This window comes from Barbus barbus, assembly GCF_936440315.1.
Source record: "Barbus barbus genome assembly, chromosome: 27".
NCBI classification, from domain to species: Eukaryota; Metazoa; Chordata; class Actinopteri; order Cypriniformes; family Cyprinidae; genus Barbus; species Barbus barbus.
The window spans coordinates 16,136,290-16,161,368 of record NC_136755.1 but is presented as its reverse complement, the minus strand read 5'-3'; the positions used below and the strand labels follow the sequence as shown (position 1 = coordinate 16,161,368).

The following is a 25,079-nucleotide window of genomic DNA, read 5'->3' as shown; positions in this document are numbered from 1 at the left end:
AGAGGGTTAACAGACTAAATTATCCCAACGAATCTGTTCCTCACCTTGAGTGCTGTGCTGTCCAGCTTGAGTAGCTGCTCTCCATCCACATTCTTGGCAGTAAAAAGAGAAACATACTGCTCCAGGTTCAGACCCATGAGCCAGCATGACACCTGTTGACATGTCCATTCAGTCACACTGCAGTTCTGCCACTGGTACGGCTTCGAAGGGGGACCGTTATCTAGAATCTGACACACACATGCAAACTTACAGCACAGTCATCAGCACTAATTAATCATTTATTTTGACAGGTTTCTATGAATTTTACATGCATTTCCAGAAATCAAAGATAATCAAAGTGTTGTTGGGTCACAAAGAACATGCAAGAAATTTAAATAAAAATACTAATACTAAAAATACTAAATACAATTATTTTAAGTGGGAAGAAGAGTCATTCTGGGACTCAAACTCATTAAAGTCTCACCTCATCTTCAATCATATCCACACTCTAATAAACACAGCGAAAAGGACAAGAAAACACTCACTGAATCAGAAAAAGCTGATCTTTCCAGGCAGAACAAGTGATGCTTTAGATAGTAATACAGGTTTGGAATGACATGAAGTTAAGTAAATCTTGACAGAATTTTCATTTTTAGATCTTTAAAGAGAGAAATCAGGTAGCAAGTGTACAAACAATACCTCATCTGAGGAGAGCATTAGTGTTTGTGATCGGCCGGACATCTTAGCATCGGTCAGGAGGCCACTGATCTCTGTGGAGCTGGTGCTGCTGAGGCTGAGTTCATCAGTGACACCAGGACCCTGGAAGAGAGACAGAGAGAAACACACCTGTAAGACACAACTGTTATCTGATTGACACATTTACCCGTGTATCATTCTGATTCGCTTGAATTGTTTCTCCATTACTTGAGAGGTAGTAATTTATTCCTTGATTCTGATTGTTTTATTGACTATGACAAAGAATTATCAGTGTAATTACTGTTGACTGACACTTAAGCCAATTAAGTCTCCTAAGATTAACAAGACAAAAGGAGACATGCATACCCCAGCAAAATGCTTTGTGTACACTGATGCTGTCACTCATATGATAATCCTGATCATTTGTCACAGAGTAAATTAATTTGCATATTTAAATGAACGCATTTAGGGAAAGTCTTTCAACATGATGCCTAATCAACTAACATGATGCATTTGAATATGATTCTGGTCAGATGTTCTGAACACATGGTCACAGTTTCAAGAATCAAATGGCATTATGTTCACTGGACGTTTTTCTCTGTGAAATATTGCTGAAAAGCTTACTCAACGTCAAACATTTTTTGAAGAGACACAATCTCATCCCTGTAGAGACTATTCACACAGATGAGATGGACATGTTTACTGGTTGTCTCCAACACCTCAAAGTCTGTGAGAGAGATTCTGAACTGAATATAAAAATACTCTGAATATGTTGGGCACAAAAAAATGTAATGCCTTGACTCAGCATGGGTAGCAGGCCACAGTTTTTGTCCTTCAAACTTAATACAAGGTTTCATTGTGTATTATATTCGTGTGTTATAAGAAGATGAAAACATTAAAGAGTATGAGAGTCAGAATGCATGCAGCTGAGGGAAATTTCCCAATTTAAACAGGGAGCAGGCATTTATATTTTAAACAACTAACTAACTATCTAAATATATACTTATATCTATGTTTATATATACACCTGTGTGACTTTTCTCACCTTGCTCTTGCATCTTTCAGGACTGTTCTCTGCTGAAGGCCCTGTGGAGCTAAAGAGAGGGGACTGGTTATTCAAGCATATATAATGACTGAATGACTGGTACATGGCACAGATGCTGACAAGAGCGGAGACAGATCATACTCACAGGTGAGAGCTGCATTTATTTCACTGCTTTACAGACTTAAGGTTCAGCCTTAAATTAGTTTTTTTATTTGCATTATTAAAAGTCTATTGTAATTTGCCGTTTGAATCCAGGGACTGTGACGCTGTGGGATATGACCGGTTATCCGTTATTTCCCAGAGGAAATAAAACCTTCATTTAGCCTTGCATCTACTGAGCAATTCTCTTTAATCATCGATTAAGCAATTCTTTGAATCATTGAAGATTTATTCGAATGCAAAATGAGTGTGTATGTCCTGCAGTCCGCCACATCTGAGATGTCCAGCCCAGTCCATATAAATAAGGTGTGTAAAATCAAGAAAAAAACAGAAAAAAGGTTTGTACATTAAATCCAAGGCCAAAATCGTGCCAAATCCAAGCTGAAAAGATTTCTTTGATTTGTTCCCCTTGTAATTAGTCTGAAAGTGCTTATGTGCTTATGAGACCTCAGTTTTAAGGCACAACTGGGCATGCACTTTACAATTCATGAGCCTTACGTTACAATGCATTCATCCTGACAAAATCCTGCTAATTTCATTTGTACATATAGGTAGGCTAAATGTAATTAGATATGTGGTTCTTTATTTACCTTTTACCAGGAGATCCTTTTGGATCCTGCTCTTTCCCTTTACTCTTCCTCAGAGAAGATCTGAAAATATTACCACAAGCTTGTTACAATTCACATCAGTAATATACAGTTTCTTTTATTGAATCTACACTACCATTCAAAAGTTTGGTGCCAGTCATTTTTTTTTCACCAATTTTAATTTTTTTAAATACTTTTGTTCAGCAAGGATGCATTAAATTGATCTAAAAGTGTCAGTAATAACTTTTAGAATGTTACCAAATATTTCCATTTCAAATAAATGCTGTTTTTTTTACACTCTCTATTCATCAAAGAATCTTGAAACAGCAGAACATTATGCAAAAATATTAAGCAGCACAACTGTTTTCAAGAATTATAAGATTTAATTCTTTTTTTTTGCATTAGAATGATTTCTGAAGGATCATGTGAAACTGAAGACTGAATTAATGACAGCTGAATATTCAACTTTGCCGCCACAGGAAATTAATTTTCAATATATTAAAATAAAAAACAGTTTCAAATTGTAAACATATTTCACAATGTTACTGTTTTTACTGTATTTTTGATCAAATAAATGCAGTCTTAGTGAGCACAAGTGACTTCATTCAAAAACATTAAACATTACTTTTGAACAGCAGTTTACATCAACAGACAGAAGGTTTGTGTCTTTTGGATTCATTCTGACAACTACATAAAGCTATACTGTACTTTTACACATCATCATCACACTGTAAATTTTCTGTGAATGTAGAATTGGCACCATCTTACCCCAAATCTAGTAATTTTTTGCAAGATTTCTCATCGCGACTTGCTGAAGAGTCTGAAGAAAAATCAGGCAGAGACAACATTTACTGTATAGAGGCCATATTTATTACTTCAGGTGTTCCTCTTGTTATGTTATCTTTTCTTTGGGGACTTTTCCTCATCGTGTCTCTCAGGCTTTAAGCATAATTCATTAGGCCTGCAATTGAGCCCTAATCAGGTATTAATGGTTTAGTGCATCTACCCTCATTATCAGGTCCCTGCTGAGGCTGCGGGTGCCTGAGCCTGGCCTCTGTGGAGAATTGAGGCCCAGAGCCCTACAGACAGCAACAGAAAGAAAGAGAGGTGTTAAACATCCAAAAAGAATGCTCTTTGCAACTATAAGTGGTTTCCTGTCTGTTCTTGCTGACCCAACAGTACTTCCTTCTGTTTCTTTGCAGAGACGTATTGTGTTATGGTTATTACAGACACTTACAACAGTTAGACACAGAGTGGCTTAGTGGAAACAATGTAAATAATGTTTTCTCGGGAAACCTAAAAAATATGCTAAATAGGTAAAAACAGGTCCTTGGGCAACAACAATTTGTAACTTGATCCTTCCGTACAAGAACAACAATATGTACAATAACATGTTCTAGCTTTTCTCCTGTTTTGTGATCCTATCCCACCCAAGAACCAGTGATGGAAAAGAAAACTAATTCAGAGTAAAGAAAATAAAGTTACAACTGTACAAAAGTAATGGTCATTCATACATCATAAATGCATTTAATGTTAATGGAGCATTTTGTAACCATAGAAAGCTGACATATTCCACACATACTCATGAATTAAGCATGAGATTAGAATTGACTTTCATTCTTTATCAGTGCATCTGGCTTAAATGTCCTGTGTCTGAATACGAGGTGTTTGGTGTGTGAAAGTGAGTCTTACCCTCTCGTGAGTTCCACTGGTTCCTGTCAGCTCGTCCAGTTCTAGCACACAAAACAGATCCATACAATTACATAATATACAAAGACGGAAAAACAGCAACATTTATATATGTATTTCTTGAGCACCAAATCAGCAAATGTGACACTGAATAAATTACTATTTAAAATGTATGTTATACATATATATGTGTGTGGAGTTGAAATTTTGCCGACCCTAAACATGTTCTACACTAAACACATCATGTAAACACAGTGCAGTGTAGGAAAATTATATGAATTTGTCTAATAATTCATAACGTCTCTAGCAAACCTGGAGCCAAAACAAGGAAAAACACTCACATAACAGACATTTCATATAAGAAAATATGCCTTCTGGCCCAGTCAGAGCTCTGACCACAACCCAACTGAGACCACCTCAAGAGAGCGCTGCCCACCAGACATCCCAAGGACCGTAGCTATACTGAAAAAGAAATGGTGCAAAATTCCTCCCAACCTTAGTGCGGGCCTCATCTGCAATTACGGAAACATTTGGTGGAGATTTAGGGTGGGACAACCACCACTTTTTCCAACAATGTTTTTTCATCCAGTACTGTGAATATTTATGTGAGTTCAATACATACATGAAATATCATTGTTTGTATGTCTAAGCAAATGGTGTGTGTCTGTTGTGATTTTGTCTAAGATCAGAACAACTTTTTTGACCAAATTCACATACTTTACACATTTTCCAGCAACTATAGTTCTCACTGCTCATTTAAGTAGAATAGGAGAAAGTATTTTAACACAGAAAAAATAGCTTTAAGCAAAAAAAATGACTAATCCACTATCAAATATCAGGTACTTTGTCTGATGAAAACATATAATCCTACAACAGACTTCTGGCTAGTTTGTTTATATGATACAATGTCCCGTAGCGCCATATGCTATTAACAGATATTTGAAATTAAATGGGCTCTTGTTGGAAACAGGGCAGAGAGGTTTCCTGCAGAAGAGGCTTTCAGTGAACTGACGCCGTCCCTGCGGCAGCACTTCCTCTTAATCTGCCTCATTCAGTCACAATGCATCCAATCAGCTTTCCAGCACTGTCCACTCTTATCACAGTGATCATAGCGGATTCAGAATAGGCAGATTTGACGGGCCAGTGCACCCATTACTATTGAGTATGTGGGTATGAAGCATTGAGCGCCTGAGAAGAATAATGCTGCTTTAATTTCATTAACAAACCTCAGTTGCGTGTAGCTGCAAGATCAGAGTTCAAAATGAGAGAGGGTGTAGGGGCATTGGTGCAGAATGGAGTTTATTACAGAGAGATACTGTAACATAAGCAGAAAGTGAGGCTATGAGGAACAGAAATATTTTTTGAATATGTCGCATTGTTGTGTCCCAGAGCATTGTTTGTTCAGCTGTCAATGTAGTGAAAATATAGTATAAATTATTTTTACGTTAATTATTATTATTATTAATCAAATGATTATCATTGTTTATTATTACTACTACTATTATTTTTTTATATATTTTTTATTTTTTGTTATTTAAAAATAAAAGATAATAATAATAACAATAAAAATTACTTTTATTATTAGCTCATCAACATGCATAATACAAAAAAATTCAATATGAAAAATATATATTTTTTTTAATTTTGTGTTATTTAAAAAATAAATAATTGTTATTTTTATTACTCTCTCTCTCTCTCTCTCTCTCTCTCTCTCTCTCTCTCTCTCTCTCTCTATATATATATATATATATAAGTATTTCAAATTATTGTATTATCCATGATGATAATAATGAGAATATATGATTCAGATGATCATCATTATAATGCATAATACAATAATTTTAAATAACAAAATTAAATAATAATAATAATAAAATACATAATAATAATGAAGAATTAGCACAATATTATTATACATTTTGTTTGTTTCACTATATGTAAATTTCCCCAAAATATTTTATGTTAACAATTCCTATTCAGTTCCTTATTTAATGGCTTGTTCTGTTTATTTGTATGAGGGTAAAAAAAAAATTAAAGCAATATTTATCATATCATCACTGAACACACTGTGGCTTTAAATAAAAGCCATGGAATATTGGGTGTGTTTTATACATTGGATTTGACATATTTCCCCTCTGTAGTAGCTGAAACCCATCTCCTTTCCTCCCATCTTTCTGATAAGCACAGTTTTAATTGAGACTGAAAGGGAAATTTGTCCTGTGTGTTAATTGTCTCCTGTCACATTATGATGATGCCCATCTGGTACCTGCTATAGTGGTGCTTCACCTACCACTATATCACTATTAATAGTTTGGGTGCAATAAATGACCTGCTGTACCTGGTATGTGAGAGTGTGTGTGTTTATATGAGGTCCGGTTTGAGGACACTTGTCAAACAGAAGACGGATGATAATTTTGGTAATTAATGAGCCAGTGGGTGAGAGTGTTGAAGTGTGTGTTTTTGTGACTCACCTCCTCCAGCAACACTTCTCCTTGGACACTGTAAGGCTGTCAGTCTCTCAGTCAGCTGGGCTCGGCTCTCAGCGCTGTTGTTGTTATTGTTTACCTGGATGCCATTTTGCTTCATCAGCAGCATCAGCTCTGACTCCAGTGTAGCAATCTATACAAAACCACACGTGCTATAGTTTTTATATAATACACATATGGATTATAGAGTATAGAAGTCTCTTATGGTCACCAAGGCTCCATTTATTTGATGAAAAATACAGTAATATTGTAAAATATTCTTATAATTTAAAATAACTGTTTTTTTCCCACATATATATTTTATAAAATGTAATTTATTTCTGTGATGGCAAAACTGAATTTTCAGCATTTATCCACATGATCCTTCAGAAATTAATCTAATATGCTGATTTGTGCTCAAGAAATATTTATTCTTTCATTAATGTTAAAAACAGTTAAGCTGCTTAATATTTATGTAGAAATTGTGATAATTTTTTTTTGTGATTCTTTGATTAATAGACAGTTCTATAGAACAGCATTTATTTTTAAATAAAAAGCTTTTGTAACATTATTATATTACATTTGAAATATATTTCTGGGCATTTTTGATGTTATTGTGTCCTTGCTGAATAAAAGAAAAAAAAAAGATAAAAACTACTGACCCCAAACTTTTGAATGAGGCAGAATACACTCCTATGAAAAAAGCTCTTTTAAATTTGATATTATAAATTAAACAGATGTTTTATACGTTCTACTCTATACGGTTTCTTATGGCCCATGTTTGTGGCCCACTTCATGGTATGACGGTTGTAAAAGCTAATTACAGGCCTGTATGAATCATATCTAACTACAATAAAAGTACGAACTGTGATATTTTAAATAGATTTACAGAAAGATTCTGTTACTGGTTGTCCAAAGGTGGAATTCACTCCCAATGAATTGTGCATACTAATAATATGCAGAGATACCATCTCTCATGATTTACTCATCTCTCGACTTTCGGCTATGGGTATATCTGGTACTGCTCTTTCCTGGCTCTCTTCATACCTATATGGCAGACAGTTTTACATTTCTGCTCGGGACTTTAGATCACCTACTGCCCCCCCCGAAACAAGGCGTCCCCCAGGGTTCCGTTCTTGGACCTTTGTTATTTATATTTTACCATTGGGTCAGATACTACAGCGTCATGGCTTTAGCTATCATTTTTATGCTGGTGACATTCAAATCTACACGTCATGCAGGCCTTCCCTATCCACCCAAATCGACAAAATTTCTGTTTGCGTGCAGGATATAAAAACATGGCTTAACTCTAATTTTCTGAAACTAAATACGGATAAAACTGAGATCATCATTATTGGTACTCCATCACTTACCACCAAAGTTCACGCTGATTTTACTTGCGATATTACTGGCACTTTAATTGCACCATCTAGCATCGTTAGAAATCTCGGTTTTATGTTTGACCCCTCTCTTTCATTTCAATCTCACTCTCTCTCTAAATTAGCATTCTTTCACTTACGACGAATTGTCCAGCTCCGTCCTTTCATTAGTACCAATGATGCAGAAACTCTCATTCATACTTTTGTTTCATCTCGTCTCGATTACTGTAATGCCCTTTTCATTGGCTTGCCAGCTACCTCTATTGCTAGATTACAGTATATTCAAAACTCAGCCGCTCGTATTCTCACTCGCACTAAGTGTTCAGCCCACATCACCCCTATTCTAGCTGATCTGCATTGGCTACCAGTGGCCTATCGTATCAAGTTTAAAATTATCCTGCTCACTTTTAAAGCTTTGAATGGTCTGGCTCCTTACTAATCTGCTCCTCCCCTATTCTCCACCTCGTTCATTGCGGTCCTCTGATTCTCACCTTCTCGCCGTCCCTCGGTATCGGCTCTCTTCCATGGGGGGCAGATCATTCAGTGTTGTTGCCCCTAAATTATGGAACTCTCTACCCAGATCACTCTGTCTTGCCAATAGCCTGTCTGAATTCAAATCGCTGCTCAAAACTCACTTGTTTTCAGAATGTTATTTTCTTAGTTACTTCTGTTTATTCTGTCTTATGTTGTATATTACTCTCTGGATGTCTGATGTTCTTTTTCCTTTCTGTATTACTGTTTGATGTTTTCCTCACATTTCTGAAGACAGTTGCCATGAAATGCAATGAAATGCACTGACGTGTGTGTGTGTGTGTGTGTGTGCAGATAATTACCCTAACTTGAAGACTCTGGATTTCAGCCATATTAGCTTTTTCCGCCTCCTCCAGCCTCTTCTTCTCTGCATCCTCCCTCTGAGCAAACTCCATCTCTCTGAAAGCAAGCAAAGACAGAGATTTGGTTAAAGGACAATAATGTTTGTGCTCATATATGGGCTGAGACGGGTTTGCATGGATCTATTAGTCTATTTCGAATGGCTTTGAGAGCAGAGAACCTCATTATCAAGCAAATAACAAAAAACAAATCCATCAAACTACTGTCAACTGAGAGACTTCTCATACAATGGAGTGCCATGACTGCTTACTCAGGCTTGGATAGACAGCGACTCTGCAGTTAACTATGGCAATAATGCCTGAAGGGAAATCACAATTAAAGGCAGTCAGGTTCCAGAGGAGAGGAGCTGTGATAGAAATGACCACAGAGATCAGCTCACACACGCTTTTAGACTTGAGGAATGCACGCTGAGATTCTCACAACCTTCAGCCACACAGACATTATGAAGAATAAACTCACAGTTCACAGTTATATAATCGCAATATATCTTTTCATTTTATATCTTAAGCTGCTTTTAAGTACAAAATCTACCCTGTTGAAAAGGCTAGTCACTCATATATTTTATTTGGATCTTCTAGCTTCACCATGCTAATCGACCAGCTATGTCAGCATAAACCTGGTCCAGCATGACAGCTGTTTTACAGTAAAACAGACTTTGTATGTAAATGGCTACAAGCCATTTCTTGTCACCAGGGCTCTGTGCCAAAACCTAGAGGGCTGCATCACAAACACATTCTTGACAAATTTTCCGAGATCTCCTACTGCACCTTTAATTATAAATACAATTAATTCAGTTAAAATTATATAAAAATACTTAAATTTAATTAAATAAGAAATACCATTATACAAACTACTTGTATGTGCTGTTTATTTTTAAAACAGGGTATTGTGCTGTTAGCTTAACGACATGCTAATGTCGAGCTCCACTGACATCAGTTGTAGTAATTTCTTCCTATTTACAGTATAATTTATTATTATTAATATTTAGTCATTTAGCAGACACTTTTATCCAAAGCGACTTACAAATGAGGACAACAGAAGCAATCAATTGTAGTATTAAAACAACTAAAAACAGATCCAAAACTAAAAGCTAAAACCTTATAAATACTACCTATACACATTTTAAAAATAAAGAAATTAAATAAAAATGACAAATACATAAAACAAAATCTCAAAACTTTTTCAAAACTTTAAATGAAAAACAAAAAAAATAAAGCTAAAAACAATTCAAAATATTAAAGAACAAAAGGTATAAGAGTATAATAATGATTCTAACATAACACTACGCCAAACAACAACTATATACAGTATATGTATATGTACAACCACACACATATACATACATACATACATATATATATATACACATTTATAAATTCAATATATATATATAATTTCATTTCCATTTAGTTGTTGAAGTATTAAAATAACTCAAATTAAATAAAACTAAAACTTAATAAAAGACCTATACAGACATAATAAATTCAGACATTATTTAACTAAAATTAAAATAGATAACAAATACAAATCACGACAGTATAGTTTATCAGTAATCCTAAGAAATAACACTGCCAAACACATGCTAAAAACAACAACTTACTTACACATAGTAAGAAATGGTTATAAAAACTGAAACAGAAGTGAAACAAGTAGTAGAAAAGAGGAGAAATAAAAAGTGATACTTATATCCTTTGCCGGTGTCCCAGCCCGGTGGAGTCGCACGGTAGAGTCAATGGTCTTTACACTCTTCGGTCTTCACATGAGGAGGACTTCAAACGACAGCTGCCGTGGTAAACTAAGCTTTTTTTTATACCCATCTAACAAAAAACTAATTGAACTTTGCTGGACACACTTTCCTTATTTTTCCACAACAAATGCCCAAGCAAACGCAGACACTGACAAGATACGCGATACAGAACGAGACCAAATGCGATATCAGCATGTCTCGCCACATTCATCAGTATTTTTTTTTAGAAATGAAAACTTTTTACTTTTTTAGCAAGGATGCATTAAATCATTAAAAATTAACAGTAAAGACATATTTAATGTTAAAAAACGATTTCTATTTCAAATAAATAACTTTCCATTCAAAGAAAAAAAACTGTATCAGTTTCCACCAAAATATTAAGCAGCAAAATAGTTTTTAACACTGATAATAGAAAATAATTCTTGAGCACCAAATCAGCATATTAGAATGATTTCTGAAGGATCATGTGACACTGAAGACGAGTAACAGCTGCCAAAAATTCAGCTTCGCATCACAGGAATAAATTACATTTGACAAGATATTAAAATAGAAAACAGCTATTTTAAATTGTAATAATATTTCAAAATATTAATGGTTTTACTTAAAGGGTTATTTCACCCAAAAATGAAAATTAGCCCATGTTTTACTCACCTTCAAAGCATCCTAGGTGCATATGACTTTCTTCTTGGCTTGCATGCATGACAGTTAGCAGAAGTGAGAAAAAAGTATTTATAACATTTTAAATATGGATATTTTTCGAACAAAAACGCATCGATTAGCTACAGGAGGCCTTTATTCACCACCCGGACCCATGTGATGCATGTTTTATTATGGATGCACACGCTTTATTTTACTACTTTTGGACTGTTGAACAAATACACCCACCTACTCCCATTCAAACGCTTGGAAGAGCAAGGAATATTTTTAGCATAACCCCGACTGAATTCATCTGAAAGAAAAAAAATCACAGACACCTAGGATGCTTTGAGGGCAAGTAAAACATGGGCTTATTTTAATTTTTGGGTGAACTAACCCTTTAATTAAATAAATGCAGCCTTGTTGAATATAAAACATATAACCGAAGCCATATATAAACCAATAAGTGTTTCCAATTTGGGTTGCCTAGAAGGTTCCATAATGGTTAGTATGCTACCTAACATGGCAGCTCCCTATGTAGGCAGCAGACAGCAAGGCAAATAACAGAGTATAAGAACACCGCTACTTTAAAAACTAAGTTCTTTTACTACTGTACCATTCATGGTAATGAGCTCATTTGTGGTCTTTTGTGATAGAACAGCAACCATATAATCAAGATCCTTCTCTTCAGCACTGCACTGGTTTTATAATTACCTGAAATGTAATTAGTATTCTCTATGAATTCTCTTATGTTTAAAGGACATGGTTAAAGTACGCTTCGATTATCTCAGAATCTGTACCTCTGCTGGAAGTCCTTAATGAGCTTCTTGGCCTTGTTGTACTTCTTTTCCAGGCCCTGATACTGACTTTGGGCCTCCTTCAGATGCTCGTTGACTGTATGGCACAGCGTCTGAGCCTCGATCCAATAGCTCTCCAGTTTTAGCATCCTCTCCTTATTATCCTCAATGCTTTGCTTGAGCTGCGTCTTCTCTCTCTCCCACCGTGCCTTCTCTTTTTCCACTGCAGCCAGCTAAAAAGAGAAACCAGGATGGAGACACAGGGAGGAAATGAAGGTAAAAATCCCACAAAGTCAATAGAGCATATAGTGAACTGTTTAAATGGACATTAAAGACAGCATGAAAACAAAACCGACCCAATTTACTAACTTTTCATGTGCATACTAATTTTATTTTACAGGAAAGATACATTGAACGATAGAATGAAATATACACATCAACATGTCTTCATATGAGCTGGAGGAATATAAATAGATTTGTTCACACCATAAACAAATTCAAATTTAGCCGTGACTATCTACACTGTCATTTTACAAGTGATGAAATCTGATGTTTGTTCAGGCAGTCAATATCCGGCACATCTACATGGGTTACTATAATAATTATGTAAACATCAGCACTATGCCAAGAGATTTTCTCTGACAACAACTGAGAGTAGCCGTCAGTGCGGAAAGCTAAAATTTGTGATTCTAATCATGTCTAACATGACATTTGCCACTGAATTCACAAGGTGCTTAAGAGAAGGTGCTTTAAGCATTCATGCATATACTGTCCAAAACCGCTGACTCATTCACTCATTCACTATTCACTACGTAGTGAATGCCACTAGCTATGAGGAAAGTGCGAGTAAAAAAGGTATATTTGGAGATCAAGATGCACCATGTTCTGAATGACAAAAATCCTATTTGGTTTGCTGTTTTTGCTCTTCAGACTACAAGATACAAAACAGATTTGAGTCGGTTGCAACAAAACATCAGATTTTTGCCAGTGTTGTTTTTGTTAACTAAAAATGAGACTAAAACTAATAAAATTAGTTTTTAGTAAATAAAGCTAAGATAAAATATTAATATTCAACAAAAAACTAAAATTTAAAAACTAAAAAACTAAATAAAAATAGACACTATGCCTTAGCATTCTAACTGATATAAGTGTTAAAATCACTAAAACTAAAACAATAATTAAAGCCAAGTTGAATTTTTTTTAAATTAATAAATATGAAAAATGACTATATAAATATAAAACTAATTCAAAATATTAATAATTATTATAAGTGTATAATAGTAAATAATACTAAAATAACTTTTTATTTTATTAAATATTTTGCTGCCTTTCTGAGGTCATGTGGGTGCACTTTCCTCTTACTTTATTAATGATAACAAACAAAAAAGTTTGAAGTATAAAAGAAACTTGTAATAAAACCTATAACATACTGCAAATTCCAGTTGGGGAAAAAACATCCAATTTGTAGCTTTATGTGAGGGGAAAAAATATTAGCACATACAGTAGCCTCTTACCTTGTTCTTGAGTTTCTGGATCTCCGCTTCAGTGACAGTGTGTTTAATTTGCAGCTGTAGACACAAAGGGATAAGAGAGAGTAGAAGAAAGATGAGTGGATGATCAAGAACAGTCCTCGACTCAAAGGAAACTGACCATAGAGGCTCTCTCTGCGTGACAACACTCTCTCTCTCTCTGCAAATCCAGACTCAAGAGAGAGAGCCAGCAGGAAATAGACTGAGACAACTGAGGAATGAGTGAGTTCTGGGATATAATATTTACACCATTTCTCGAAAAAGAATATGGATTCTAATCAGCAGCAATTGAGTGAAGATTAAAGAATTTATAACAATTTACAGTTTATTACAATTTTAAATAAGTAATACATTTTTTATGTAATTTATTTAGCAGCATTTTTAGCAGCCATTACTTAGAAATGATTTCAATATGTTGATTTGTTGCTCAAGAAACATTATCAATGTTGAAAACAGTTGCTTAATATTTTGTGAAAATATGATTCTTTGATGATTAGAAAATCCAAAAGATAAACTATTATTTAACATAAAAAAGCTCAAATGTATTGCCAAAACAACAAAATTATATTTTTTATCTGTATTTAGACAGAAAATAAAGCTGACAGCTGACTTAATATTTAGTTTGACCTTTTCAGGTTTTCTAAAGGTTAAGTGCTTCCTTTAATTGTTCCATTTAAAAAAAAAAAAAGCATGCAATCATAGCTTACCTCTCGAAACTTCTGATAAAGTTTGGTGGCATCTAGTTCGGATGGTGAGATGATGTCTTCGTTTTCAGGTAAATCGAAAACCTCAATGGCCACATCTCTGTCTGTTCCCGTCTGGCCCGCCTCCTCCTCCTCATCCGTGGCGTACTCCCCTGTCTGGACACGGGCACATGGGAATAAACAACCACACTGCATTTACTGGAGCAATCAATGTGAAGGGTTTCTATCTTTAATAGGCTGAACAACTTTACATTGTGTGCCCAGGATGCTATATTTTCTTACGAAAAATACAGATAACTAGACCATTTCATATCCTAAAAATCAGATTTTTAGCTTTTTTATTAACTGGTATGCTTAGCCAATTGAAACTTTACCTTTATTTGCACAGCTGACTGAGATGTACTATTACATTTTAAATTATTAAACTTGGCAAACCACAAAAAAAGTACAAATGAATAAATAAAACAAATTCCATATCCCAAACAAAATCTAAGGACCACAAGTTTTTTTACTTGAGCTAGTAAACAACAACCGAACAACCCACAGAACATCCTAGCAATCATGTAGCAATGCTCTAGCAAGCACTCTGAACATTTTAGTGATTGCGTAGCAATACCTGCATAAAATTGAAAAATTGAGTCTGTTGTGGTATTTATGTATGAAATACACTACTGTTCGACAATTTTAGTCTGTTTTTTAACTTCTCTGACGCTAACTAAGCCTGCATATATTTGATGGAAAATATAAAAAATAGTACTATTGTGAAATATTATCAACATTTTAAATACAAGTTTTCTAATTTAATATATTTTAAAATGTAATTTATTTTTGTGATAGCAAAGCTGAATTTTCAGCAGCCATTACTGTAGTCTTCAGAGTCACACAATCCTTCAAAAACATTCTAATATGCTAATTGGCTGCTGAGGAAATATTTCTTATATCAATGTTGAAAACAGTTGTGCTGCCTAATATTTTTTGTGAAAACCATGACACCTTTTAAAAAAAATCTTTGAATAGAAAGTTCAAAAGAACAACATTTATTTGAAATAAAAATCTTTTGTAACATTATAAATGTCTTTACTGTCACATTGTTACATTTAACGTATCCTTACTGAATATATATATACAGTCGTGATCAGAATTATTGGCATCCTTGGTAAATATGATCAAAGAAGGCTCTGAAAAAAAACCTGCATTATTAATCCTTTTGATCTTTTTTTTTTAAACACACTGCTCCGGGTGTATGTTCACGGTGTGTGTGTGTTCACTGCTGTGTGTGTGCACGTTGGATGGGTTAAATGCAGAGCACGAATTCCGAGTATGGGTCACCATACTTGGCAGTATGTCACTTCACTTCACTTCACTTCACTTTTAAAATCACAAAAATCTAACCTTTCATCGAACTAAAACAATTGAAAATGGGGGAAAATATCATTATGAAATAAATGTTTTTCTCAAATACACATTGGACACAATTGTTGGTACCCCTAGAAATTCTTATGAGTAAAATATCTCTAAAGTATATTCCCATTCATATTCACAATTTTGAGCACTCCAGGGTGATTATGAACATGAAATTATCCAGTCATGGCTTCCTGTTTCACAGAAATATAAATAGGAGGGAAAACAAAGCCCAAATTCCCTTAATCATCCATCACAATGAGAAAAACTAAAGAATATATTTCTGATGTGCTGCAAAAGATAATTGAGCTTCACAAATTGGTGAAGTGGCTTTAAGAAAAGATCTAGAGCAGTGAAAATTCCCATTTCCACCATCAGGGCAATAATTAAGAATTTCCAATCAACATAAAATGTTACAAAACTGCCTGGAAGAGGACATGTGTCTATATCATCCTAATGCACGGTGAGAAGGAGAGTTTGAGTGGCTAAAGACTCTCCAAGGACCACAGCTGGAGAATTGCAGAAAATAGTTGAGTCTCGGGGTCAGAAAACCTTAAAAAAAAAATTGTCAAACAGCCCCTACATCACCACATGTTGTTTGGGAGGGTTTCAATAAAAATTCTCCTAGCTCATCCAAAAACAAACTCCAGCATATTCAGTTGTCAGACACGACTAGAACTTCAAATGGGCTTCTATGGTCAGATGAAACTAAAAAAATGAGCTTTTTAGCAGCAAACACTCAAGATGGGTTTGGTGAACACAGGGATAAAAAGTACCCCATGTGTACAATGAAATATACTGCTGTATTTTTGATGTTGTGGACCTATATTTCTGCTGGAGGTCCTGGACATCTTGTTTAGACACATGGCATCATGGATTCTATCAAATACCAACAGATAAAAAAATCAATACGTGACTGACTCTGTTAGAAATCTTATAATGGGCCATGTTTGGATCTTCCAACCGGACAATAATCCAAACACAAACCTCAAAAACAACACAAAAAGCTTCTGCTATGGCCATTCCAGTCCTCTGACCTGAACCCTGTAGAAAATGAGTGAGGTGAACTGAAGAGAAGAAGCACCGTCATGGAGCTGTGAATCTGAAGGATCTGGAAAGATTCTGGATGAAGGAATGGTCTCTGATCTCTTGTCAGGTGTTCTCTAACCTTATCAGGCATTATAGGAGAAAAATTAGAGCTGTTAAACAGGCAAATGGAGGTTTCAAAAAGTATTGAATAAAAGGGTGCCATTAATTGTGGCCAATGTGTATTAGAGAAAAACATTTATTTCATAATGATATTTCTTATTTATAATGATATTCATAATGATATCCAATGAAAGGTTAGATTTTTGTGATTAGTTTTTTAAATAAAAGATCAAAAGGATTAACAATGCAGATTAATTTTCACAGCCTCCTTTGATCCTATTTACCAATGGTGCTAATAATTCTGACCATGTTATCTTTTAAAAATAAAAACGATTCATGCAGCATCTATTTCTCCTGCTTGCGTGTGGATCTGCCAAAGTTATTTTAGGCGGATGGTTGTGCAGACACACACAGACAGGTTGGTTCTGCTTGGCTGGGGCTCGTATCTGGTTGCAGGGCAGGGATGTTCCCTGGGAGGCCTTCTTTCCAGATCAAATTATTCTGCCTGGCAGGAGGCCATATATAACCCTGTCCTACTGTACTTCTCAATTGTGTCTCATTTGTGTCTCCTCATCTCTCTCTCTCATCCCCTCACACACGTTAAATGAGAGGACACGGAGCGTAGCACACAGACTCCATATCATCAGCATGATATTACCTCTCAGATACTCTCAAGGGGCAAATTAGTTCATTTTGGAGTGTCACATTCAATTAGTATACGTGACATCATCCTTTTAACACGCTGATGGTTGCCGTACTGCACGTTTGAGGAAACTAATTGTAAGAAGGTCATATACAGAGGCTCAGAGAGCACTTAAGCCACACTAAAAAAATTATGAATAAGTTATAAGTTAACAAGCAAATAATTTATGATAAGTTCTATATATTCTCTCTCTATATATATATTTCATATTATAGTAAAATTCAATACTATTTTGTCTAAATAAATGTAAAATAATACACTAAAAGTATACACACACACATATATATATATGTACATACGTATATATTTTGACAAGATGGCGCCGCTGGGTTCGGACGCCGTCCAGGCCGCTCCGCTTAGATTTTGCTTTAATTTACTTTTTTACTTACTTTTACTTTCTCTTTTTACACATTTCACGTCGGCACTGATCACCTATAACATAGAAACACTTTTGGACATTGGAAACCGCTACACGAACCTGTTCCAGGAAACTTTAGCCACGAATCCAGCATGGCCTCTGGAGATTGTTCGGAACGCAGAGATGAACAATAACCCCCTGAGGCGAAGGATCAAGAAACACCGCGGGAAACGCGCTGGGATTCGAGACTCAGGAAAAGGGCTCACAGTCCTCCTCATCCGAGCATTCTGCTCGCAAATGTCCAATTCTTGGATAATAAGATGGACGATCTTAGAGCCAGGATTAGTTTCCAATGGGACATAAGGGACTGGGATCCTTTGTTTGTCTGAAACATGGCTCTCGTCCTCGGTCCCGGACACTGCTGTAATGCCAAGTGATAACTTCTCTGTTTTTCGGATGGACAGAACAGCAGAGGCCGGTAAATCCAGGGGTGGAGGAGTGTGTTTAATGATTAACAAGAAATGGTGTGATCCCAGGAATATCTCCATTCTGTCGTGTTCCTGCTCGCCTCATCTGGAACATCTTTCCATTACTTGCCGCCCATTTTATCTGCCCCGGGAGTTTTCATCGATCATTGCTACTGCTGTGTACATTCCACCACAGGCAGACACCGGCTTGGCTTTGTCTAAGCTTCACGATGTGCTCAGCGGCTAAATCAACAAACATCCTGACGCTGACTTTATCATTGCGGGAGACTTTAACAAAGCTAGCCTCAGGCAGGTCATGCCGAACTTTCATCAACATGTATCCTGTCCAACTAGAGGACCTAATACACTGGATCATTGCTACACTCAGTTTAAGAATGCCTACAAAGCCCGCTCACTACCGGCTTTTGGCAAATCGGACCATGCCGCTATTTTCCTCACACCGGAATATAAACAAAGGCTCGTTCAGGATCCCCCGGTGCAGAGAGTAGTGATGCGCTGGTCCTCCCACTCAGAGGCTATGCTGCAGTCGGCTCTTGATGACGTCGACTGGGACATGTTCCGGGTGAGTTCTTCTGACGTCAGCGAGTTCATGGATGTAGCCTTAAGCTTTGTAAACACGCTAACCGAGCAAGCTACAGAAACAATAACTACAAGGACATTCTCCAACCAGAAACCGTGGGTGGACAGAACAATCCGTGCTGCGGTTAACACACGCACTGCCGCTTACAATGAGGCTCTTCTGACCGTGAATATGAGCGAGTACAAAGCATCGTGCTATGCCGACACGCAGTAAGAGCCGCCAAACAGTGATACAGAGAGAGAATTGAGTCTCATTTCCAGCTTAATGACTCTCGACGGATGTGGCAGGGACTGAGGACCATCTGTGCCTTCGGAAACAAATCCTCCACAGAGGTGAGAGCAGATCCGTTGCTGGCCGACGAGTTAAACATCTTCTACGGCCGCTTCGATTGCAACGGCGGCAGCGCGTCTCTGCCGTCCAGCGCGTCAGGAAGCAGCGATGATCCTGTAATCACCGTGTCAGAGGATGAGGTTCAGAGGGCGCTAAAGAAAGTGAATGTCAGGAAAGCAGCCGGACCTGATGGGATAACCGGCCGTGTTCTGAGGTCCTGTGCCAATCAGCTCGCTGGTTTGTTCACTTCTATCTTTAATGAGTCCCTTGCTACCTCCGTGGTTCCCACCTCATTCAAAAAATCCATCATTATCCCTGTGCCAAAGAACAATAAACCCTCTTACCTGAATGACTATCGCCCAGTTGCCCTCACATCTATAGTCATGAAGGTTTTTGAGAGACTTGTAAAGAGCCACATCTGCTCCTCCATACCCGTTACTTTGAACCCTCTTCAGTTTGCCAATCGAAAATAGTTGGGACGGGGGCATTTTTACCATGGTGTAGCATCTCCTCTTCTTTTCAAAACAGTTTGAAGACGTCTGGGCATTGAGGTTATGAGTTTCTGTAATTTTGGTGTTGGAATTTGGTCCCATTCTTGCCTGATATAGGTTTCCAGCTGCTGATGAGTTCGTGGTTATCTTTGACGTATTTTTCCTTTAATGATGCACCAAATGTTCTTTTTTGGTGAAAGATCCCTCTCCCTCCTCTTTAGCCAAGAGGAAAGCTGCCCATACCATATGCACTTATGCACCCCCATACCATCAGAGATGCTAGCGCTGATAACACGCTGGAAGGTACTCCTCTTTAGCCCGGAGGACACGGCGTCCATGATTTCCAATAAAATGTCAAATTTGCACGAGTCTGACCATAGAACACTTTTCCACTTTGAAACAGTCCATTTTAAATGAGCCTTGGCCCACAGGACATGACAGCGCTTATGGACCATGTTCACACATGGCTTCCTTTTTGCATGATAGAGCTTTAGTTGGCATCTGCAGATGGCACGGTGCATTGTGTTTACCGACAGTGGTTTCTGGAAGTATTCCTGGGCCCATTTAGTAATGTTAATAACAGAATCATGCCGATGAGTGATGCAATATCGTCTGAGGGCCCGAAGGGCATCCAACAAAGGTCTTTGGCCTTGTCCTTTACGTACAGAGATTTCTCCAGTTTCTCTGAATCTTGATGATGTTATGCAATGTGGATGATGAGATTTGCAAAGCCTTCGCAATTTGATGTTGAGGAACGCTGTTTTTAAAGTTTTCCACAATCTTTTTACGCACTCTTGGAGAGCCTCTGCCCATCTTTATTTCTGAGAGACTCTGCCTCTCTAAGACACCCCTTTTATAGCTAATCATGTTGACTGTCACACTTCAATTGAACAAGGAAGCACGGAACGAGGAGACGAGGAATTCACAAACGAGTCTTTAATAATCCAACAGGGAGCATAGGAGACACAGGAAACACAAGGAATGACGTTCAGGACCGACAAACACTAACTGAATGGACAAGACCTTAAATACACAGAACAATCAGGGAGGAATGAGACACACCTGGAATAAATTAAACATAATCAAAGGGATACAGAAACTGGGTCACACAGACCAAAAACACACACAGACAGGTCCATTATCCTGACAGTTACAGACCTGATGTCAGTTAACTTAATTAGTTGCTAGATGTTCTCCCAGCTGAATCTTTTAAAAATTTTCTTGCTTTTTCAGCCCTTTGTTGCTCCCATGCCAACTTTTTTGAGACCTGTAGCAGGCATCAAATTTGAAATGAGCTCATTTAGTGGATAAAAGTGTAAAATTTCTACGGTTAAACATTTGTTATGTTCTCTATTTTCTATTGTGAATAAAATATTGGCTCATGTGATTTGAAAATCTTTTAGTTTTCATTTTATTCACATTAAAAAAATGTTGTGTGTGTATATATATATATATATATATATATATATATATATATATATAAATTAGTGGTTGATATTGGGATCTTTTTCAGACAATATTATCCAATGAGAAAATTGATATATATCTATTTTTTTTATTACATATACCAGAGTTTTAAATGATTAATGTGATCAGTAGAACTAACTACAACTAATGTAAATATGGAGGAAATTAGCAATATTGTCATATATATATATACACACACATATACACAGATAGATAGATAGACAGACAGACAGACAGACCGAGTATATTTAAATATATTTTTAACAATTATATGCAGTATTATGTATATATATATATATATATATATATATATGTGTGTGTATTTATGTATGTATGTGTGTGTGTGTGTGTGCATGTTTATGTGGTTTATGAGGACACAAATTTGTATAATGACATGGGTATGACAGAGGTATTACAATATGAAGGTGGTTTATGAGGACACTGCCTATGTCCCCGTAATTCAAAAGGCTTAAAAAACATACTAAATGGTGTTTTATTTTGAAAATCTAAAAATGCACAAAGTTTCCTGTGAGGGCTAAGTTTAGGTGTAGGGTTGGTGTAGGGCAATAGCACACACAGTTTGTTCAGTATAAAAACCATTACGCGTATGGAGAGTCCCCATAAACCACAAAAACCAACATGTGTGTGTGTGTGTGTGAGAGAGAGAGAGAGAGAGAGAGAGTGAGAGAGACATTATTAATTGCTTGATATTATATTTTTCAGTCAATTTAACCAATATCGACTAATAAAAAATAAAGGTATGATCAATTAAAAATGTCAAACATCAGCTCATAACCAATATACTACTTATTTATGCATCCCTAGAAAAACAATCTATATGCTGATGAAAAATTCATGATGTCCATAGTTACTGTCAAGGTTGGTTACAAGTAACTGTATAAATGCCTCAAAAAATTAGGTTATGAAACGGTCTATCATTTATTAGTCTGATATTACATAATGCTTTTAAAATCATATAGGCCTATTTATAAGTGTGGCCGAGGCTACTGTATGCCTGTTCCATCACCACTAACCTTTCCGAACCTTTCTTGGATGTCCTTATAACCACCATATCCTGCAGGACCCTGCTGTTTTAAGGCCATTTACTGCTGGCAGGCAGCTTGTGAATGGTTTTGGCAGCTGCTAATCCACAGCACAGCAAGATTTCAGGCAGGTTCACACCATTCACGCCTCAGTGAACACACCAGCCCCTAAACCTTCATTTTTTGAGGCCTCTCTCGCATGACACTGATATGACACATTTAAACAGACATTCACTTGTGCTGACACTCAAGCACACACACACACGGCACATTCGCACGAACAAACACCCACCCACCCACACGCAAACATGCTAATTTTTTAGCAGGGACTGCTACATTCATTACAATTCCTTACGGGCAGCCTGTCTGCTGGGAGAAGCTGCCTGTGCCAGAATTATAAAACAGTGCTGATCACACAGCCATTTCAAGAGCGCAGTCTGCATCCGAGCCAGCCGCTGCACAATATCCAGACTTTACCGCAGAGGAGGAACAAATAAAACCATGCGGGTACATTAGAATGACATCAGCTAAATGTATGATGTGAGATTTTGATACAATTTTGAAATCAACACCCACATCCAGTCGAAATGCTAATTTAGATTCTCACTGACAAATAATGAGAGGGATTAAAAATTCACTCTTGCATTAGTATGGGGGAGTATTGCATCATTCTGCACCGCAAGAGAGACTATAATGCTAAATTGTCCATGTCCTCCAAATCACAAGGTAGAAATTGCCCAGTCTACTGATGTAATTATCTCTGAATCATAGTGGGCAATTAATTCAATGCTTTCTTCAGTCAGTCATCAGAGCTTTCGTATAGAATCCCACCGCTGTGACAGACCTGCATGCATTATGGTAATACACAGCTCTGAATCCTTTGAAAACAGATCGCAGCACAGTCACAGACGTGACAACAGACTTGTGGCCCTCATGTTTGGAAAGCCAGGCCGGCCCCCGATTCGCTAATGACAACTGAGCAATAACTGCTCAGTGACTAGTAATGTAACAAACCCCATCAACTCTCCATGGAACAGAAAGCTGCCACTGTGGGTGTTTTTCCATGAGAAGCTCTCAACAACCTTAGCACACTTTGTAATAGCGCTGAAATCTCATTTGTAACACAGGAGAAATATCATGCCAACAATATATTACTATGTAGTAAGACTGATTTTTAGTGTGTGAAAAACAAAATATCAAGTGGGATATAATTAATTTTATACTTTAAAATTGTATTTTTGTAGATTTTTTGTTGAAGTCAAAGAAAATAATTAAATAATAAAATATTTTTTTACTTTACAGGCTAATAACTAGTTAAAAGTGAGAATGGGTCCTTATACTAAAGTGTTACCATTATTTTTAAAATGACTGAACAGGTTATAGCTAGATTTTCTATAGATTTTGACAAGCAGAGCTGCTTCATCCTGCTGCACTTTAATGTGACGAATTGTAACAGGTTGAGGCTTGTAGCATGGACAAATCATGGATAATAGATTTGAACCTGCTCCAACTGGCTCGTGACGGTTGATTAACCTGTTCAGACAGTCGCTGACACGCTCAGACAAGACGTGACGTGAGACCTGTTCTGTGCTCACCTCGTCATCATCAGCATCATACTGGGCGTACTGTTGCTCCATCATTTCTCTCTGACGTCTCTCCTGCTCCAGAGTCTGACTGATGAGTTGAGCCACCTCGCTCTGCTGTCCTGGACGCTCTCGGCCAATCACAAACCTGCAATTAAAGACACACCAACTGCTAATGAGAAGTGTGTGGGGGGGGGGGGGGCTTTGTGAACAAATGCAGTTTGGCAGAGGCTATAAAAGATTATGGCTATTGATTTTCAAATGGAGACAATGAACAGAATAGATTTTACATAAATGAGGTGGGTATAAAAATGTGGAAGGTGAAATTGCATGTCATTCAGTAAAGCAGAGAAAGGTATGAAACTCTTCTTTTCTGTTTCAGTGAAGTGAAATATGTCAAGCTCTTTTCTTGCGGTGTCTGGCTTCAACAAGCGTTTTTGTTCACACTTCATTGATGGATTGTATCTTTTATAATATACACTATAAATCAATGACCGTGACATTAGGTAATTCTTGTGAGGTCAGTGTGATAAATGACTGTGACAAAGTGAACATAACTGTTTAAAAACAATTCTACTTGAGAAAGTGAGGGAAAAAATTACTGCAAAAACATTGAAAACTGGAAAAGGAAAGTTTATCATAAAAGGTAAAGTTTGTCATTTCTGCACCATTAGTGGAACCAAACAGAATTGCAAGTTAAATATCAATTATTAATCTCTGAATATTAATGATCTGCCTTACAATAAAGAGTAATAATAAATGTAAAAAATTTAATAAATAAATAATCAAATAATAACTTCAAAAGTCAAATATTTTATGCAAGCAACACATTAAAAATGTTATTTACTTTACCTGTGAAAAATACCTGTTTCCCGTGGTGTACTGGGTGCTATTCTTAAAGACCAATCAAGTGGCGCAATTTAACGGTGAACCTGATATTTAAGCACTAACAACTGACTAAGAGAAAAACTGAACTGATTTTCTACTTAAGACATCAGCCTACAAATAGTTGTCTATGCATATGAAATTAGTGAAAGTTAGCGGAAACTAGATATTACGGTTTTAATTAAAGATATTATTCTTACACAAATTCATCACTTCACTTCAGAAGGCTCTATTAACCCCCCAGAGCCGTGTGGAGCACTTTTTATGATGGATGGATGCGCTTTTTTGGGCTTCAAAA

The 25,079-nt window shown here is 36.6% G+C and overlaps 1 protein-coding gene across 4 annotated transcripts in view; it reads right to left on the bottom strand.

Annotated features, from left to right (window-relative positions):
* Positions 1–25,079, bottom strand: part of ppp1r9a (protein phosphatase 1, regulatory subunit 9A) — a 63,431-nt gene that overhangs the window by 3,193 nt on the left and 35,159 nt on the right. Inside the window, exons 6-19 of one of the 4 annotated variants that reach the window (XM_079380805.1) lie at positions 23,909–24,044; positions 14,307–14,459; positions 13,585–13,638; positions 12,074–12,303; positions 8,833–8,929; positions 6,627–6,774; positions 4,159–4,199; positions 3,473–3,545; positions 3,235–3,286; positions 2,470–2,529; positions 1,721–1,769; positions 679–798; positions 525–566; positions 45–227 (exon numbers count right to left, since the gene is read on the bottom strand). In XM_079380805.1, coding sequence (XP_079236931.1) covers positions 45–227; positions 525–566; positions 679–798; positions 1,721–1,769; positions 2,470–2,529; positions 3,235–3,286; positions 3,473–3,545; positions 4,159–4,199; positions 6,627–6,774; positions 8,833–8,929; positions 12,074–12,303; positions 13,585–13,638; positions 14,307–14,459; positions 23,909–24,044 — 1,438 coding nt within the window. Of the gene's footprint in view, positions 1–44; positions 228–493; positions 799–1,720; positions 1,770–1,944; positions 2,154–2,469; positions 2,530–3,234; positions 3,287–3,472; positions 3,546–4,158; positions 4,200–6,626; positions 6,775–8,832; positions 8,930–12,073; positions 12,304–13,584; positions 13,639–14,306; positions 14,460–23,908; positions 24,045–25,079 lie in introns of those variants that run through there. The other 3 variants (XM_079380806.1, XM_079380807.1, XM_079380808.1) reach the window with 3 other exon arrangements.